The sequence below is a fragment of the Rana temporaria genome, chromosome 4 (assembly GCF_905171775.1).
Source record: "Rana temporaria chromosome 4, aRanTem1.1, whole genome shotgun sequence".
In the NCBI taxonomy this organism is placed as follows: domain Eukaryota; kingdom Metazoa; phylum Chordata; class Amphibia; order Anura; family Ranidae; genus Rana; species Rana temporaria.
Window position 1 is genome coordinate 408,701,564 of NC_053492.1, and position 19,333 is coordinate 408,720,896.

Sequence of the window (19,333 nt, forward strand, 5' to 3'; positions counted from 1 at the left end):
TCGCAATATCGCAGTCCCAATAAAAATCGCAGATCGCCGCCATTACTAGTAAAAAAAAAATAATAAAAAAAATCATAATTCTGTCCCCTATTTTGTAGGCACTATAACTTTTGTGCAAACCAGTCGCTTATTGCGATTTTTTTTTTTTTCTTTACAAAAATACGTGGAAAAATACGTATCGGCCTTTTTTAAAAAAAATTGGGATATTTATTATAGCAACAAGTAAAAAAAATATATATATTTTTTAAATTGTTGCTCTTTTTTTGTTTATAGCGCAAAAAATTAAAACCGCAGAGGTGATCAAATACCACCAAAATAAAGCTCTATTTGTGGGGAAAAAAGGACGTCAATTTTGTTTGGGAGCCACGTCGCACGACCGCGCAAATGTCAGTTAAAGCGACGCAGTGCCGGAAGCTGAAATTTCGCCTGGGCACGAAGGGGGTTTATGTGCCCAGTAAGCAAGTGGTTAAAGAACATACTGCTGCATTAGTGGTTATCTCCTATGTGTGCCTAAAGTTCAGCTTTAAAACAAATTAATTACAGCACACACTTTCTGTTTTTTACTGAACACAGAGATTTCGAAGCAGATTTGATATTTTTTGTGTAGCAGTAACACCACCCCTACCTAATTATACTGTTGTGTTAAACTTGCTTAGTTTCTAATCAGCAAATCGCACAAACAGAACTCAGAACATTCCGAAAAACAACAACAATATATAACAGGCAGATTTAACAATCCTCATGGTAATTTATGGTAATTATAAAGTGCTACATTTCATTCTTAGCCAGGGGAAATTGTGACGTACAGTTCTGAAACCTCTAAATTGAAATATTAATATTTATATGATGTAATCCTCCCGCTATTGTCTTTTGAATGAATAGCTTAAATCCTTCACTCTTTTTCCCTTTCTATAGTCACCATGGAAACTAGGCTAATGTAAACAGCATCTGAAAAATAGCGAGTGTATTGAGGACAAAGGAAAACGGCATATGGTGCAACGACTTCTGAAAACTGTTTAATTATTCAGAAATATATATCATGCATGCACAACACAGATGTTTATTGATCAGACTAATTCTGTCTAAAAAGCAAAAGGACCATTTGTTAAAGCCTAATATAATTACCGGTATTATTATCTGCGCTGGAGGCAGTATTATTTGGTGATGAATCCAGCTAACTGGCATATAATATAAAAAACATGGGTAGTGCCTTAGTATGTGCAGGTCACTATGGGGTCTTTCCTTTTTAAGGCCCCTTTTACATTCGAGCGGGAGCCACGGTGGCGGTATATCGCTGCTAAAAATCGCGGTGCTATACCGCCGGGATTTCCGCAGGAATCAGCAGCTAGTGGTGCGGTATTAACCCCCGCTAGCGGCCGATAAAGGGTTAATACCGCCCGCAAGGGGGCCTCTATAGAGGCGCATTGCGGGCAGTATTGCCGCGGTTTCCCATTCTTTTCAATGGGAAGGATCGGTGAAGGAGCGGTATACATGCCGCTCCAAACATGCTGCTGACAGGAGATTTTTTTCTCTCCCGCCAGCGCATCGCCTCAGTGTGAAAGCCCTCGGGCTTTCACATTGAGTAGGCAGTGAAGGAGTTTTTCAGGCGGTATAGCAGCCTGAAAAACTCCTCAGTGTGAAAGGGGTCTAACTGTCCTATTTCTCTCTCTTAGGGCACTCATAGACCTGAGACAAAGGGTCACACCATCAGCCATTTTCAGCTAGATCAGGTGATGGGTTTGCCTTGGTTACATAGTTAGTTAGGTTGAAAAAAAGACACATGTCCATCTAGTTCAACCACCAGTGGTGGTGCCACCGGCAAGGTTCTGGATGAAAGAACAGACAGGATAGAAGCCCTTCCCTATCACTCTTTCTCCCCTACTGATAAGCCATTTCTAGCAGCCTTTCCTGCCCTCCCTTCTTCTCCTCCCCTTCACCATTCCTTACAAAAACAAAATAAAACAAAAAAGGGTAGACAAAAAAGAAGCGCCACCTAAGTGCAGTATTAAAAGATTGTTTTAATGACACAAATATCAATCACAGTTACAGGAAAGGAAGGCTCATCTGTAAAAATCCTGTAGTCCTTGTTCCGGTTCCATGTAGAAGATGCAGAGTCTGTTTTCCTCAGGCTTGTCCTGTGGCCATCAGGATGAGGCCTGGTCCAGCATGGAACGCAAGTGATGTCAAGGGAAGGGGGTCACACAGGAGAAGCAAGGGGCTGATTGGGCTACGCGCTCGGAGCCACTGCTCCTTCTATTGGCCTCTTGGCCAATAAACCTGTACATTCACCAGAGCAGGTCACCAGAGCAGGGCAGACAAGTTTTTGGAACTTTCTGCTGTTCTGTTTTAGACTATATCCGGAGAGGGATCAGATTATCCATATACATCCTATAAACTCTTTATTAAAATGGCCTTTATTAAAATTGTGGCCTTAAAAAAATTCAAGTAGGAATAGTTTTCAATACAGAGCAGCCATACTTTGTCTCCACTGCAATATCTTACCTTCATCCTCACAATTTTCTTTATACTGTGCACAGCTTAGTGTACAATTTCAGGATCTGTTGGGTGCCAGGATCAGTTAGCTCCTCTGTGATTGAAGACCCTGCATGCGGAAGAAGCCAGGGAGAGAAAAGATGTTGGCTTCAACAAGGGAGCTCAGAAATGTAGAATGGCTGGAACATAAGTGACTATCTGCAGGCTTTTGTCCCGATTTAAGTGTAGTGCTAAAACTGCACTAGTGTTCAAATGTTTGCCTAAAATTATCTAATCGTCTTCTTTGGATGGAGTTTAGATCAACCTTCAATTTTCAAAACTAGGGGAACCCCTGCTAAGAACAATCCATTGGTGGCCAGTGGAAAAATGTCCCCCATTACAGTGGAAAAAAAAGTGAAGTTGTAGAACTGTGACCAAGCTCTGAACATAACTCATCTCTATAGCTACAGGCACTGTGAAACAATTCATCCTCATAATTCACAAGGGAAACGCATATGTCCTTTAAGCATGATCCCAACACTCTGCCCCTACCTTCCTGTCAACCTGTTCTGTTTTAACATTAGGGATAAGAAGATAAGATGCTGCCAACTCACTCCTTGGATGGGAAAGCAAACAAGCTATTCAGAGAAAATGAAAGTGTTTTTGTTGTAAAGTTAAAGATGAATTACTACACAGTGGCTACAGAGCTTATTTACAGCAGCTTGCTAAGAGTCAGCTGTCAGTAGTGAGGCAAATGGCAGAATGTGAGGGAAGGGTTGGCAGTGCTGGGGTTATTGGACACATAATAATTATTGAAGGCTGTTGTTCAGCTAGCACCTTACAGTAATCAAGGACTTAATATATCCCTTTCGTTATCATTTCAGGCTGCTTGGAGAAATATATCAACATTCTTGAAGAGAAATTCAAGACCAGCATTCTCAAGACAGTCTATGCCGGCATCCACAACAAATCAGAAGATGACAAAGACCTGCAAGATTTTTTCCGTTTTAAATGCTGGATATAAAAAATGTATATGATCTATACAGTATCTTGTCATGTAATCTTTTTTATCTCTGGAATTACCGTAGCAGTCTTAAATTGTTGGGTTGTATTACTCCCAGATACTTTTACATCTGGTCCAGGTAGCTGGATGACTATGGACAGGAACTACGGTAGGAACTCCTCATCACTGGAAGATCCAAGAAATATAAGAAGTCCGGTGCCAGACATCAGTTACAACTAAAATTACAATTTAAAAGACTTACCATTTTAATGGTAATTGTCAAAGTATACTTGTTGTTAGGTATGCAGGGCCGTTACCATCATTCAGGTCTACCTACTTTAGAGATTCTCTACCTCCCGCCCTCTGGTATGCTGCTGGAGTGAAAGGAGGGCCTCTGATGAGAAGAGGGGACCATGTGATGAGGGGTTTGTGTGACTGCGGAGCTCTGTTATGAAGGGGCTTTCTAATGTGTGGAGACTTATAGGTAGATTCAGAGAGATTGGCCCAACTTTGCGGCGGCGTAGCTTAGCGCGTTTAGGCTAGGCCGCCGTAAGTTAGCGAGGCAAGTACTTGATTCTCAAAGTACTTGCCTGCTAAGTTACGGCGGCGTAGCCTAAAGCGGGCGGGCGTAAGGGCGCCTAATTCAAATGTGTGTAAGGGGGCATGTTTTATGTTAATGGGGCTTGACCTTACGTTTTTTTACGTTTTTTTTTAACTGCGCATGCACCGGGCGCCTACATTTCCCAGTGTGCATTGCGGCTAAGTACGCCGCACGGGCCTATTGATTTCGACGTAAATCCCTATTCACGGACGACTTACACAAACAACGTAAACATTTTGACTTTCGAAGCGGCCATACTTTAACATTGGCTACCCAACCTATGGGGGCATCTTTAACTTTAGGCGGCCTATCTCTTACGGAAACGGCGTAAATGTACTGCGGCGGCCGGTCGTACGTTCGTGAATCAGCGTATCTACTGATTTACATATTCTACGCCGACCGCAATGGAAGCACCACCTAGTGGCCATCCGAAATATTGCAACCTAAGATAGGACGGCGCAAGCCGTCGTATCTTAGATATGTTTAAGCGTATCTCTGTTTGAGAATACACTTAAACATAAGTCGGCGTAGATTCTGAGTTAGGTCGGCTTATCTACCGATAAGTCGGCCTAACTCTTTCTGAATCTATCTATTAGTTTTCCTATTGATAAATAAAATGTATGTTTTCTACATTTTAGACTGGGGTGCCTTGAGATTTTTCATACCTTTTAAGGGTGTCACGACTAAAAAAAATGGTTCAGAAACACTGATGCAGTGAGTTTACAAGACAATTTTTATATTTCAAAATGGTGGCCTTGCATTAAAGCGGAGCTCAAGTCTCTGAAGTCAAAATTAAAAGTCAGCAGCTACAAAAATTGTAGCTGCTGACTTTTAATAAACAGCCACTCACCTGACCCACAATCTGACGGTGTACTCACTCCACTCGTGTTCTCCATGTGCCCTCCCTCCCCGCATCTTCATTATGGGCACCCGTCTGTGACAGCTTACAGCTTTACAGCCGAGTGCCCACTGTGCATGTGCGAGCGGCACTGCACTCTGTGACTAATCCCAAAGTCTTCTGGGGCCTGTCATGTGTTTCAGAAGACTTTGGGAGGGAGAACTTCGGCTTCGATCACCTAAGGGAATCAGGTACCCGCTACGCCCCTACTCCCCAAAATCAATTTCACAAACGGGAGCTGGGGAGGAGGCCTTACAACGGAACTTCCTCTTTTGGGTGAAGCTCTACTTTAATCTCTGCATTTGGATCCATATACACCGATCAGCCATAACATTATTAGGTAAAGAAAATAACTTGTTACAATGGGATCTGAAAATTGATGGAATATATTAGGCAGCAAGTGAACATGTTTTCCATAAATTTGATGTGGTCAAAACAGAAAAAAAAACATGGGCCAAAAGCTTCTACTATGGTCAGGCGAACATCAGAACTGGAAGAAGGTGGACTGGTCACATTTTCTTTTACATCAGGTGGATGGCTGGGTGCGTGTCACTTATCTGGGGAAGAGATGGCACCAGGATGCAGTAAAAGAAGGCAAGTTGGCAGAGGCAGTGTGATGCTTTGGGCAATGTTCTGCTGGGAAACCTTGGACCTTGCCATTCATGTGGATGTTACTTTGGTGTCCATGCCTCAATGGGTCAGGGATGTTTTAGCAAAAGGGACCATACTCAATATTAGGTGGGTAGTCATAACTTTATGGCTGATCGATGTATATTGTGCCTTGAAAAAGTATTCATACCCCTTGAATTTTTAGAAATTTTTCATGTTACAACCAAAAATGTAAATATATTTTATTGGGACTGTATGTGATAGACCAACACAAAGTGGCACATAATTGTGAAGTGGAAGGAAAATGATAAATGGTCTTTGAAATTTTTTACAAATAAATATCTGAAAAGTGTTGCGTGCATTTGTATTCAGCCCCCTTTACTCAGATACCCCTAACTAAAATCTAGTGGAACCAATTGCCTTCAGAAGTCACCTAATTAGAAAATAGAGTCCATCTGTGTGTAATTTAACCACTTGCCGCCCAACCACCGTCAAATGACAGAGGGATAATGCGTCTCTTGTTCTGGGTGGACGTCGTGTGAGGGCGCACCAGAACGACCATGCCCACAGGGGCACACAGCATGGCGATTGCACCGTGTTGCTAGGACACAGCACGACCCTGATCTCTGAAAAGAGTTGCTGACGCGGCTCTTTACCCTTTGATCGGCTGTGTCCAATAATCATGCCAATAATCATCTCTCCTTGCCTCACACTGACAGAGTGTGTGGCAATGAGTGCCGATTAGCGGAATCTCCTCGCAGGGGAATACAGGGCAGTTAATCAGGGCACTGATCATCAGTGCCCCAATTGCAGTAAATCACCAGACATGTCACCAATACCCATGAGTGCTACCAATCAGTGCCACAAATGAATGCCCATTACTGATGCCAGTCAGTGCTGCCTTTTAGCGCCCACCAGTGCCTGCTCATTACTGCCGCACATTAGTGCCCATTAGTGCGGCATAATACTGCCACCTAACCAGTGGCCATCAGTGAGGGAGAAAATTTACTTATTTTTACAACTTACTGACAGAAACTAAGAACAACTTTATATATACTTTTTTTCTTTGTAAAAAAAAAAAAACAGCAGTGAATAAATACCAGCAAAAGAAAGCGCTATGTGTGTAAAGAAAATGATTAAAATGTAATTTTAATTGAATTTGGGTACAGTGTTGCATGACCGCGCAATTGTCATACAAAGTGCAACAGCACTGAAATCTGAAAAATGGCCTAGACAGGAAGGGGGTGAAAGTGCACTGTATTGAGGTGGTTAACCTCAGCATAAATGCAGCTGTTCTCTGAAGCCCTCAGAAGTTTGTTAGAGAACCTTAGTGAACAAACAGCACCATGAAGACCAAGGAACACACCAGACAGGCCAGGGATAAAGTTGTGGAGAAGTTTAAAGCAGTTAGGTTTAAAAAAAACAACAAAAAAAAAAAAACAACAAGCTTTGAACATCTCATGGAGCACTGTTCAATCCAGCATCCAAAAATAGAGAGAGTACTACAAATCTACAAAGACATGGTCTTCCACCTAAACTGACAGGCCGGGCAAGGAGACCATTATTCAGAGAGATCCACAGCTCAGGTGGGAGAATCTGTCCACAGGACAACAATTAGTCGTGCACGCCACAAATCTGGCCTTTATGGAAGAGTGGCAAGAAGAAAGCCATTGTTGATAGAAAGCCATAAGAAGTCATGTTTGTAGTTTGCGAGAAGCCATGGGGGGACACAGAAAACATGTGGAAGAAGGTGCTCTGGTAAGGTGAAACCAAAATTGAACTTTTTGGCCTAAAAGCAAAACAAAAAGCAAAATGTTGTGTGGCAGAAAACTAACACTGCACATCACCTTGCACACACCGTGAAACATGGTGGTGGCAACATCATGTTGTGGGGATGCTTTTCTTCAGCAGGGACAGGGAAGCTGGTCAGGATTGATTGGAAGATGGATGAGGTGAATTTTCGACAACAAATGTTTGAGAGCTGGTTCTCAATTTTTCAGACAACAAAAGTTTTGATCTGAAATTTCAATCGTGTGTAGCCAATTCCGACGCACAACAATCCTACGCATGCTCGGAAACATTGACCTTTTTCTCGGCTCGTTGTGTTGTGTTTTGTTGTCGGAATGTCCGATCGAGTGTACGCGGCATTAGTCTGCAAAAAACTTGAGACTGGGGCGGAGGTTCACCTTCCAACAGAACAATGAACCTAAACATACAGCCAGAGCTACAATGGTGTTAAAGGGGTTGTAAAGGTACATTTTTTTTTCCCCCAAATAGCTTTTCTTTACCTTAGTGCAGTCCTCCTTCACTTACCTCATCCTTCCATTTTGCTTTTAAATGTCCTTATTTCTTCTGAGAAATACTCACTTCCTGTTCTTCTGTCTGTAACTCCACACAGTAATGCAAGGCTTTCTCCCTGGTGTGGAGTGTCGTGCTCACCCCCTCCCTTGGACTACAGGAGAGTCAGGACGCTCTCCATGTTGCAGATAGAGAAAAGAGCTGTGTGTTAGTGGGCGTCCTGACTCTCCTGTGCTCCAAGGGAGGGGGCGAGCACGACACTCCACACCAGGGAGAAAGCCTTGCATTACTGTGTGGAGTTACAGACAGAAGAACAGGAAGTGAGGATTTCTCAGAAGAAATAAGGACATTTAAAAGCAAAATCGAAGGATGAGGTAAACGAAGGAGGACTGCACTAAGGTAAAGGAAGCTATTAGACTTAACACTTAAAGGGTTTGTAAAGGTACAAAGCCATGTATGCAGCTGAAATGAACATCTTACAGACCAGGCATAGCAGAACAAAGTCATAAAAGACAGGGACAAGGATTACACTGAAACTGTAAGAATATAATTTACTGTTCAGTACGCTAATGGTAAATATGAAAAGGTTGTTGTAAAGGTGTCTGTAAATGGGAAATAGACCTGGGGAGGACCAAAAAACGAAAATGATACAATCTATATTTAAGACAGCAACTTCAAAGGGGGTTTCACAAATATATCAGGGGAGTGTTGGAGATGTAAGATAGAACAGGGAACCTTGTTACATATTTTTTGGTCCTGCCCCAGAGTTAAAGTGTAAGCAAACCCACCTATAATTTTCAGCCAAGGAAGCTGCCATCTTGGCCTATGTTTAATCTTCAACTGCCATGGTGCTGCTCATGTGATCAGTTATGACACCAGCCATTGGATGGTTTGACCGTTTGGTTGAGAGCACAACCAATGTGAGTGTTAGCAATCCCGGCATGCCGGAAATGTAACTGCTTTTTGAAACTGTTAAATCGATGGGTTTACTTCCGCTTTAAGGAATTCTGGAAGGAAGTCCGAAAGATTACTAGTGAGGCAGAAATACAGGAGGATCCAGCGTTTTTTCTTTTGAGATTTTCAGAGATTCCGAGGGAAACGTGTCACCTAGTGAATGCTGCTAAAGCATGCATACCGCTCAAATGGAAACAGATACAACCCCTACTGTGAGTATGTGGCTCAAAAAGGTGGAAGAGGTGAACAGGATGGAAGATCTAGTATGGACAAACAGGAAAAAAAGAGAAACCAATTTGAAAATTTGGTCACCATGGAATAGTTTCATTTCTTCAGAGGAAGGGAAGAAGCGAATAGATAGAAATTAGAGAAGAGATGGGGGGGGGGTTGGGAGAGTGGAGGGGAACATTTGGGGTTGTTTTTTTTGGGGGGGGGAATGGGGAAGGGAATGGAAGAGGACTATATATAAGGGGGGTGGATGGAATATTGTGAGATAGTAGCCAAACAGGCAGACATAGGAAAATAATAGAGGTGGAATTTAGAGGGGAAGAACCCCCTCCTTTTTCTTTCATTACTTTGTTATTTCATTTTTCACCTCGCTCCTTACTATGGTTTAGACCAGGGGTGCCCAACCTTTTGAAGAGCAAGGGCCACTTAAGCGACTTGGTAATTGGTTGCGGGTCACAATAAGGGCCCTCTAATCCACCTATATAGAAGGGGACAGATACCCTTCTGTTTTTTTTTTTTTGCGGATCGGATTGGAGGTAGGCGAGTGTAAACAGACACAAATCTGATTACATCTACTGCTCCATAGAGGTGAATGGAGGGTCCACTGATGTGAAAGGGGTCTTAGGCTGCTTTCACCCTGATGCGCTGTGGTTTACCCACACTGCGGGTGCAGCGCAGTGCACCTGTGGGTTTCCAGCAGATTAGCTGCACTTTGCCATAGACTTCTATCATATCCTGCATGTGTAGAACACTGTCTGAAAGCACACCAAACCTGCAGGTTAAAACGGTGCATTTGGCATCACTCCACTTGTGGCAGGAGCCGGCGCTATACAAGGAGCATCAGCTTATGCGGCTCTGCTGCGCAGTCGCATGCTTCCTCTACTGCCGTCTTCATCCACAACACTGAAGCTCTGGGATGGCGGGTTGGAAAACAGCGATCTGGGCTTGCCAATTCACCATCCCAGAGAAGCAGGTCACGGGCCACATCAGAGGGCTCTGCGGGCCACATGTGGCCCCTGGGCCACTGGTTGGGCACCCCTGGTTTAGACTAAATGTCTCACTTTGTCCTCCCCACCCCTAGTGGATATTACCCTAGAAAGGAGGAGTTGGTAGGACTAGGGGGAATCAAATGTACTAATTTACTTTTTGTTGTATATATTGAAGGAGGATATGTTAAAATAAAGATGATTTATTTTTTGAGGTCTGTTTTCTTTATTCCTTTCCCTGTATAAAGGAAAAAAAGTTGAAATTATAAAAAAGAAAAGGTTGTTGTATCTGCGCCTGTTAAGATAATAAAGAGTTTAACTTGTCATTAGGAATACAACTGTATTGTGGTGAAGGTCGCCAACCCCTGGTCTAAATCATATATCATAGATTTTCAGAGGCGAAATGTATTGATAGCTTTAGAATCAGGAAAATTACATAATGACATTTTCAGAGCTTCCAAATTAAAATAGATCAGCTGCAACAGGGCTTCTTTATTAGCCAATAAAAATGACCTCAGAGCAAAGTTTTACTCATACCGGCAAGGTACGTATGATTAATGACATACACAATGAAAAGGAGTGGAAACGATTTTTTATTCTTGTGGATTTACATTTATTAGAACTAGAACCTCTGTGCTGAAATACAAACTGAATCTAGCAATATATGCAAACATAGAATCCTTGTTGCAAGAGTTTGTTATTAATATGTAAAGACTTGTATGTGCAGAGGATTAAAGCCCAACTCTATTTTTTTGTGACTTCAAACAGTTTGCTTGGACCAAGATGGGCCAAAGGAACTGTGTGATTCACCAACAGATACACCCACACTGGGAGAACTAAAAGTGAGTTAGGCCGAGTGCTGCTCAGCCATTAATTTGTATTTTATTGGCTAAGGGAGAGAGGTGGCCGGATGATATCGCAATCTCCATCAGAGGAAGCCTTGTACTTATTCTGAAAATACAAAGCTTCCTGTGAATGGCTGAGCAGCAATCAGTAGACATGTGCACTGCCGTTTTCATTTTTGGAACTTTCGAAAATCCTAATTTTTTGGGAATTTTGAATTTCCAAATTCCGAATTTTCGAAATTCCAGATTTTCCGAAAATCTGAAAAGAAGAAAGAAAATCTCAGTAAAATTCTAAATAATAACGTACTAATAATAACTATTAAATTATGGGTATTGAAATTTCCTTTCAAATTTGGCTGTTAGTGAATGTAACGAATACAAATTTATCTGAAGTTACGAATTATCCAAAATAATGAATGCCGCATGTAAACAAATGGAATGGAACGTTGCATTCGTTTAGATGCGGCATTCATTATTTCGGATAATTGTATTCATTATGTTCACTAACAGCCAAATTTGAAAGGAAATTCCAATAACTATTACTAACTAATAAATTATAGGTAAGTTATTATTAGTTAGTTAATATTTCAGATTTTCAAATTTTTGGACTTTCATTCTTTAGAATTTTCTGATTTTCATTTTTATTTACGGATTTTTTCAAATTTTAGAATTTCAAAATTTCCGAAAATAGTTCCTTTGTACCAGCTTGGTCCGAACTATCTATTGAAAGTCACAAGAAACTTGGAGCTAGGCTTTAAAGCGGGAGTTCACCCCAAAAATGTTGTTTAACATTAGATGGATGCTCATTTTGTCAAGGGGAATCGGGTAGTTTTTTTAAAATCGAAGCAGTACTTACCGTTTTAGAGAGCGATCTTTTCCGCCGCTTCCGGGTATGGGCTGCGGGACTGGGCGTTCCTATTTGATTGACAGGCTTCCGACGGTCGCATACATCGCGTCACGAGTAGCCCGAAAGAAGCCGAACGTCGATGCGGCTCTATACGACGCCTGCGCACCGACGTTCTGCTACTTTCGGAAAATCGTGACACGATGTATGCGACCGTCGGAAGCCTGTCAATCAAGTAGGAACGCCCAGTCCCGCAGCCCATACCCGGAAGCGGCAGAGAAGATGCATCTCTAAAACGGTAAGTACGGCTTCGATTGTAAAAAAAACACCCAATTCCCCTTGACAAAACGAGCCTCAATCTAATGTTAAAAAAAAAGGTTTTTGGGTGAACCTCCACTTTAACATTCATCAAAACACAGTGATAAAATCAGCTGTTATCAATGTCAATCTTTTGTTTTTTCCCTTTAGTGCTATGCTAGATTAATTTCAGATTAAGGCTGATTGATTGCTAAGGCCATGCAATTTTTCTAAATTTTGTAGATGTGGTCTTCATCTGTACTCCAGTGATAAAATAAATCACTTGAATATATAGATGTAAACTTGCTTAGTTGTATAACAGTAAAAGCCTACCTGAAGCACTGTACAGTATATCTGTAATGAATATCATTTTACTGTTGCTTTTAACAGACTGTATAAAACAAAATACGTAGAGCAGGAAAACAAACTGATCAACTGCCAATTTGTTAAATAAAAATGTTGCCATTGGTATTTAAAAACTGAAACCCAGACAAGCATTTAAAAAAGTGTTGGTACCCTTACAGCTCATTGAAATAATGCTTCATTCCGCCTTGCTTATTTTACTAAGAATGGCCTGGACAAATATGTTGGTACCCCCTAAAAATTACAAATAATCAGATCATAGTTATTTTTTTCAAACTGTTCTCTATATTTAGTATCACATGACTTCATTCTTGTGATCAGTCAACCAATTTCAGGCTGCATTCACACCTGAACGCGACAAATTGCAGAGTTTTGTCCCGCGATAAAACGCAGCATTTTTTAAGCCTAACATACGCTGGAGGGGTGATCAACATTGTCGGCTATGCCGAAAGCCGCCTGAAAAAAAGGTCCGGGACTTGTTTTGAGCTTCAGGCGTACGGCGTGGAGATGTGAACCATCTCCATAGCCGACAATGTTAAATCACCACTCCAGCGTATTGCAGGCTGCAATAGCGTCGGGCGTAAAAACGCCTAGGTGTGAATGGAGCCTCAAGTAGAATGTGAGGCCGGGTTCACATATGTGCAATTTGGATGTTTTTTTTTTGAGTGGGGAGATCTGAATGATGCCTGCAGCTATAGGCATCATTCATCTTTTTCGGCCAGCGATTCTGTGCACCGTAAGAAAAATCATGGCAGCAGTTCATTTTTACAGGTAACCGCCCTCCGATGCTTCTACTGGCTCGCCTATGCGAACGGTGAGCCGGAGATGAATAGGTCACCGCCAGAAGTTGAACATAAAGATTTCTGGTGACCAGATGGTCCTCAGTCATTCTCTAACCCTCGGAGGCCCGGGTGCGATGTTATGACGCGACGTCCGGGGTCACGGCTAGAAAGACAGAGAAAGTTTATTTATTTTTAGCTCGGTCTTTTCAGACTGAAGGAGAGATGTGGGGTCTTATAGAAAAAACATAAAGAGGGCCTGTCACGCACTATTCCTATTACAAGGGATGTTTAAACTCCTTGTAAATAGGAATAAAAGTGATCATAAAAAATAAATAAAGAGAAAGCGGAAAAAAAAAATATTAAAAGTGCCCCCCGTCTCCACGCAAAGGAAGCAAACGCATAGGCAAGTCGCATCCACATATGTAAACAACGTTCAAATTACACATGTGAGGTATCGTTTCATACGTTAGAGCAAGAGCAATTATTCTAGCCCAAGACCTCCTCTGTAACTCTAAAAAGGTAACCTGTAGAAAAAAGCGTAAACTATGGAGATTTTTAAGTACCGAAAGTCAATCACAGATCCCCAGTCCATGACAGATTCCCCAGGCCATCACAGATCTGTGATGGACTGGGGATCTGTCATGGACTGGGGATCTGTGATGGACTGGGGATCTGTAATGGGGGGGATCTGCGATGGACTGGGGATCTGTTTCACAGATCTTTATTTAAAATGTACGTGTTTTTCCTGAAACTTCCCTCTTTAGTGAAGGCATGTGTTATACACCAATAAATACGGTATATCCAAATAACACGCCTGAGCTCATCTCTTTACTCACACACAGCCACAAAGGCAAGAGAATTCTTATTGGGCAGTGTATTAGTTGCTCGAACAAACACACTTAGACTGAATTTTAATGGTATAAAAATGATAGGGAAAATGGTCGGCCCTCGAGCATGTTCACTTCATCAAATCTAAAGTGTGAAAACCTCTAGGGCTGGGATTATGTAGGCAACGAAAAAGATTCAAAAAATATATAAAAATTAATTTATTATACAAAAGTAGAAAATACAAAAAAATACAATATCATATCATAAAAGGGGCATTTTCTACTTTTGTATAATAAATTCATTTTTATATATTTTTTTAATCTTTTTCGTTGCCTACATAATCCCAACCCTAGAGGTTTTCACACTTTACATTTTCAAGGGATTATGGCAACCACATGGTCATCTGTATTGGCTGGTTTATTTCCACTTCATCAAATCTGTCCCTCTTTGAAAAAAGTTTGGACACCCCTGCCCTAGAGTCTCTGCTGAAAAAACATATATAATGTTTGGGGGTTCTGAGTAATTTCCCAGCAAAAATACCAATACCAAACGTGTAAACAAAAAGTTCCAGAAAAGGCCGGCATGGAAGTGGTCAACAATACAATATTTTTGTCCACTCTGCAGGTGTAAAAACAGAACACAATTAGCACAGAAGACGGGCCTGTCCAGTTCCAAACAATTTCAGGGACCCTTCACAAATTGCACTTAGGAGATTGGTAAGCATATGATAGGCATCTTTACAAAGACCTCCATCCACCCAGCCATAAAAAAATTGTTGCACTTTGTAGAAGACAACATAAAAATGTACTCTGGAGTTCCTCTGTCAATCGCCTCCACTAACTGCTGTCAGTACCGGATTAGGAGATTCCTTTATTGAAGTCTAATTGCATTAGGCAGGAGCACAAAGGGGATAAGACAGATAAATGACAGCACTGTTGCTTAGGCAGGCAATAGATGCTGTGGTTGCAGGAAAGAAATTTGCTCGCGTCCCACATCAACACAGTGTTGACAGGGGAATCCCTCCTGCCGAACAATTGGGGCAGATCCACAAAAGAATTACGCCGGCGTATCTATTGATCCGCCGCGTAATTTTAAATTTCCCGCGTCGTATCTTTGTTTTGTATCTACAAAACAAGATACGACTGCATCTCGGATCGATCAGACAGGCGTACGTCTTAGTACGCCGTCGGATCGTAGATGCATTTTTTCCGCCGGCCCGCTAGGTGGCGTTTCCGTCGAATTCCGCGTCGAGTATGCAAATTAGCTAGTTACGGCGATCCACGAACATACGTCCGGCCGGCGCATTTTTTTATGTCATTTGCGCCCGGCTTTTTCCGGCGTATAGTTACCTATTATGAGGCGTACTCAATGTTAAGTATGGCCGTCGTTCCCGCGTCAAATTTGTAATTTTTTACGTCGTTTGCGAATAGGGATTTGCGTAGAATGACGTCACTGTCGTAAGCATTGGCTTGTTCCGGTTTAATTTCGAGCATGCGCACTGGGATACCCCCATGGACGGCGCATGCGCCGTTAAAAAAAAAAAGTTTACGTCGGGTCACAACGTATTTGCATAAAACACGCCCCCATCACATCCATTTGAATTCCGCGCCCTTACGCCACCAAAGATACACTACGCCGCCGTAACTTCCGGCGCAAATTCTTTGAGGATTCGAAAAAAAAAAAAAAGTTACGGCGGCGTATTGCATCTTAGATACGCTACGCCCGGCGGATATATGTGCCAATGTACGTGGATCTGCCCCCAATTGTCTTCTCCCGGCTATAGCAGCCACTTGCAATAATCACAAGCAAATCCAGCCGACTGGTTGTACCCAAGTTGATCAATCAACTTGGTGCATTACGCCTGCCCATTAAAGGTTTAAAAGGTACATGGCCGCCCTTAGTGTTTAGCACTTCTGCCTTGCAGCACTGGGGTCCTCAGTTCAAGTTCTCAGTTATAGGACACTATCTGCATGGAGTTTGCCTGTCCTCCCTTTGCTTGTGTGCGTTTCCTCCCCCCTGTTGTTGGGTTATTTGCCACTTGTCTAAAATGTTATAATATAGTACTGAGCGTGCCCATGATGGCTGCTTGCAGTTGGCATCCAGCATGCCAACTGCCCCAACAGCAGATCGATATACTGTATAAAAATTTATTAGAAAAGGAATGTCATGGCACTAGATTTAAGCAGCAGCATCTAGCATAACCAAGTTACAGTTGTGGGTGGAGGTCTTTCATATTATATTTATGAGACATCCAGTTCCAAGCGTCGCCGCCAGAAGTCAAACATAAAGATTTCTGGTGACCAGATGGTCCTCAGTCATCTCGATAAGCCTCGGAGGCCCGGGTGCGACATTATGACGCGACGTCCGGGGTCCGGCCTGCTGATGCTGCTCCTCCCTCCACTTCTATTATTTTTTCACTACAGCTTTATGGAAAAATCTACACAATCACTATAGGGCAGTGATGGCGAACCTTGTCACCTCAGATGTTTTGGAACTACATTTCCCATAATGCTTCACTACACTGCTGAGTGCATGAGCATCATGGGAAATGTAGTTCCAAAACATCTGGAATGCCAAGGTTCGCCATCACTGCTATAGGGAAGCTGGTAAAAAAAAAGGCAGTAGTAGTGATCAGAGGTCACTGTAGGTGGCTTCAGTGAACAGCAATAGTGACTGCAGCCAGCAGAGGTAGAGGTATAGTAGAACTGCATTAAGTGGTGAGATAATGATCCGGTAAATTTGCTGGTTTCCAGAATATTGGGTGGTAATTGTCTCTGAATTAGGAAATGAAAATTAAAGTTTATTGAGCTTGGTGACAATTAGCACTCTAATGGTCTGGTCAAATGCTGTAGAAACGCACAGTCCTTTCTTATCCGGACTCCAATCTATGCTAGAGATGGGCTGTGTTGATAGTGTAACGTTCTGTAGGAGACTGACATTTCCTGCTACACCCATATCAACCCCATCCGAGTCTTTCTTTGTCCGCTGAGCCGGGTATTCACTGTGAAGAAAAAAAATAATAATAAGCATTCGTTTATTTCTGTGTCTTTGATTGGCTTAGCATCCCCCCTCATCTTTATACACCATATTTACATTGTTAACAAAACCTGCAACTTCCCTAACAAATTTACATAAAGGCAAGAAAATTCCATATTTGAAAGTATGCCACTTATGCCAGCTTGATTGTTTCAGCACCGTGTGCACACACGTTTTTATATTTTCTGGTGGCGTGCAAAAAAACATAGCTTAACAGAAATGGTTTTAACCCTTAAAAACGTTTTATTTCTGCCCATAGATCTATTTGAGAGATTTTTCTTAGGCTGCTTTCACACTGAGGCGCTTTTGCAGGCGCTATTGCGCTAAAAATAGTGCCTGCAATGGGCCCGGAAAGAGTCGCTCCTTTCTATGTAGTGTGAAAGCCTGAGGGATTTCACACTGGAGCGTTGCGCTGGCGGGACGCTAAAAAAAAAAAGTCATGCCAGCCGCATCTTTGAGGCGCGGTAAAAATACCGCTCCTATAGCGCCCCTGCCCATTGAAAACAATGGGGTAGCGCCTCCAACCTGCCCGCAAAACGCTGCAAAGAGGTGTTTTTGCGGGCGGGTTTAACCCTTTTTCGGCTGCTAGCGGAAGTTAAAACCGCCTGAAAATTGTGGCAAACAAAACATTAAAACATCACTAAAAATAGCGGCGTTTTACCGCCAGCGTACCCAGCGCTTCAGTGTGAAAGTAGCCTGAACCACTTAATCCCCGGAAGGATTTACCCCCTTAATGACCAAGCCAATTTTTGTCATGTCGTGTTTCATGCAAACAAAATTTATGTGCTGTTTTTTTCCACATAAAAGCGAGAGCTTTCTTTTGGCGATATTTGATCACCTCTGCGGTTTTATTTTTTTGCGCTATAGACAAAAAAAAAAAACATTACAGAAATTTTTCTGTACCCTTCCCCAGATCTGTGCCTCGATACAATCCTGTGGGAGGTCTTCAGACAATTCCTTGGACTTCATGACTTGGTTTGTGCTCTGACATGCACTGTTAAAGCGGAGGTTCACCCGCACATGACCCTTTTTCCCCTTAGATGGATGCTAGATGGATGCTCGTTTTGTCTAGGGGAATCGGCTAGTTGTTTTAAAATATGATCCCTACTTACCGTTTACGAGATGCATCCTCTCCGTCGCTTCCGGGTATGGGCTGCGGGACTGGGCGTTCCTATTTTGATTGACAGTCTTCCGAGAGGCTTCCGACGGTCGCATCCATCGCGTCACGATTTTCCGAAAGAAGCCGAACGTCGGTGCGCAGGCGCAGTATAGAGCCGCACCGACGTTCGGCTTCTTTCGGCTACTAGTGACGCGATGGATGCGACCGTCGGAAGCCTCTCGGAAGACTGTCAATCAAAATAGGAACGCCCGCTCCCGAAGACCCATACCCGGAAGCGGCGGAGAAGATGCATCTCGAAAACGGTAAGTACGGATCATATTTTAAAACAACTAGCCGATTCCCCTAGACAAAACGAGCATCCATCTAAGGGGAAAAGAGAAAAAAATATATAATTGGGTGAACTCCCGCTTTAACTGTGGGACCTTATATGGACGGATGTGTGCCTTTCCTAATCATGTCCTATCTACTGAATTTACCACAGGTGGACTCCAATCAAAATGGAGAAACATCTCAAGGATGATCAGTAGAAACAATTGCACCTGAGCTCAAATTTTGAGTGTCATGGCAAAGGCTGTGAACACTTATGTACATGGGATTTTTTTTATTTTTAAACCTCATCCCATCCGCCTGTCAAGTTTTTACGGCTACAAAGTGGCTCTAAAATGCCGGGAGGCCATCAATATACGGCCTCCCGCTGCGTCACTCAGGTGCCGATGCGCGTGCCTGGCAGCCACGATGTCCGCCAGGCACCCGCGATCGGCAGTCACAGACACAGGGACATGGATCTCTGTGTATAAACACAGAGATCCACGTCCTGTCAGGGAGAGGAGACCGATGGTGTGTCCCTTGTATATAGGGACTACCATCGGTCATCTCCCCCAGTCAGTCCTCTCCCTCCCCCCACAAGAATCACATAGCAGGGCACACGTTAACCCCTTGATCGCCCCCTAGTGTTAACCCCTTCCCTGCCAGTCACATTTATACAGTAATCAGTGCATAGTTATAGCACTGTTCGCTGTAAAAATTCAAACGGTCCCAAAAATGTGTCAAAAGTGTTCGATCTGTCCGCCGTAATATCGCAGTCCTGACAAAAATCGAAGATCGCCGCCATTACTAGTAAAAAAAAAAAAATATATATATATAATATAAAAAAAATGTCATAATTCAAT

At 42.6% G+C, this 19,333-nt stretch overlaps 2 protein-coding genes across 3 annotated transcripts in view; one reads left to right on the top strand and one right to left on the bottom strand.

Annotated features, from left to right (window-relative positions):
• The window catches only part of LOC120937775, a 113,987-nt gene extending 110,470 nt beyond the window's left edge, over window positions 1-3,517 (top strand). For both annotated transcript variants that reach the window (XM_040351256.1, XM_040351257.1), the window contains exon 21: window positions 3,357-3,517. In XM_040351256.1, the coding sequence (XP_040207190.1) occupies window positions 3,357-3,496 (140 nt within the window). In that variant the 3' untranslated portion in view covers window positions 3,497-3,517. The remainder of the gene's footprint in view (window positions 1-3,356) is intronic.
• A 13,270-nt stretch (window positions 3,518-16,787) lies between these two features.
• DNAAF10 (dynein axonemal assembly factor 10) overlaps window positions 16,788-19,333 on the bottom strand; it is a 33,348-nt gene continuing 30,802 nt past the window's right edge. The window contains exon 8 of the mRNA XM_040351260.1: window positions 16,788-17,009. Coding sequence (XP_040207194.1) covers window positions 16,802-17,009 — 208 coding nt within the window. The 3' untranslated portion in view covers window positions 16,788-16,801. The remainder of the gene's footprint in view (window positions 17,010-19,333) is intronic.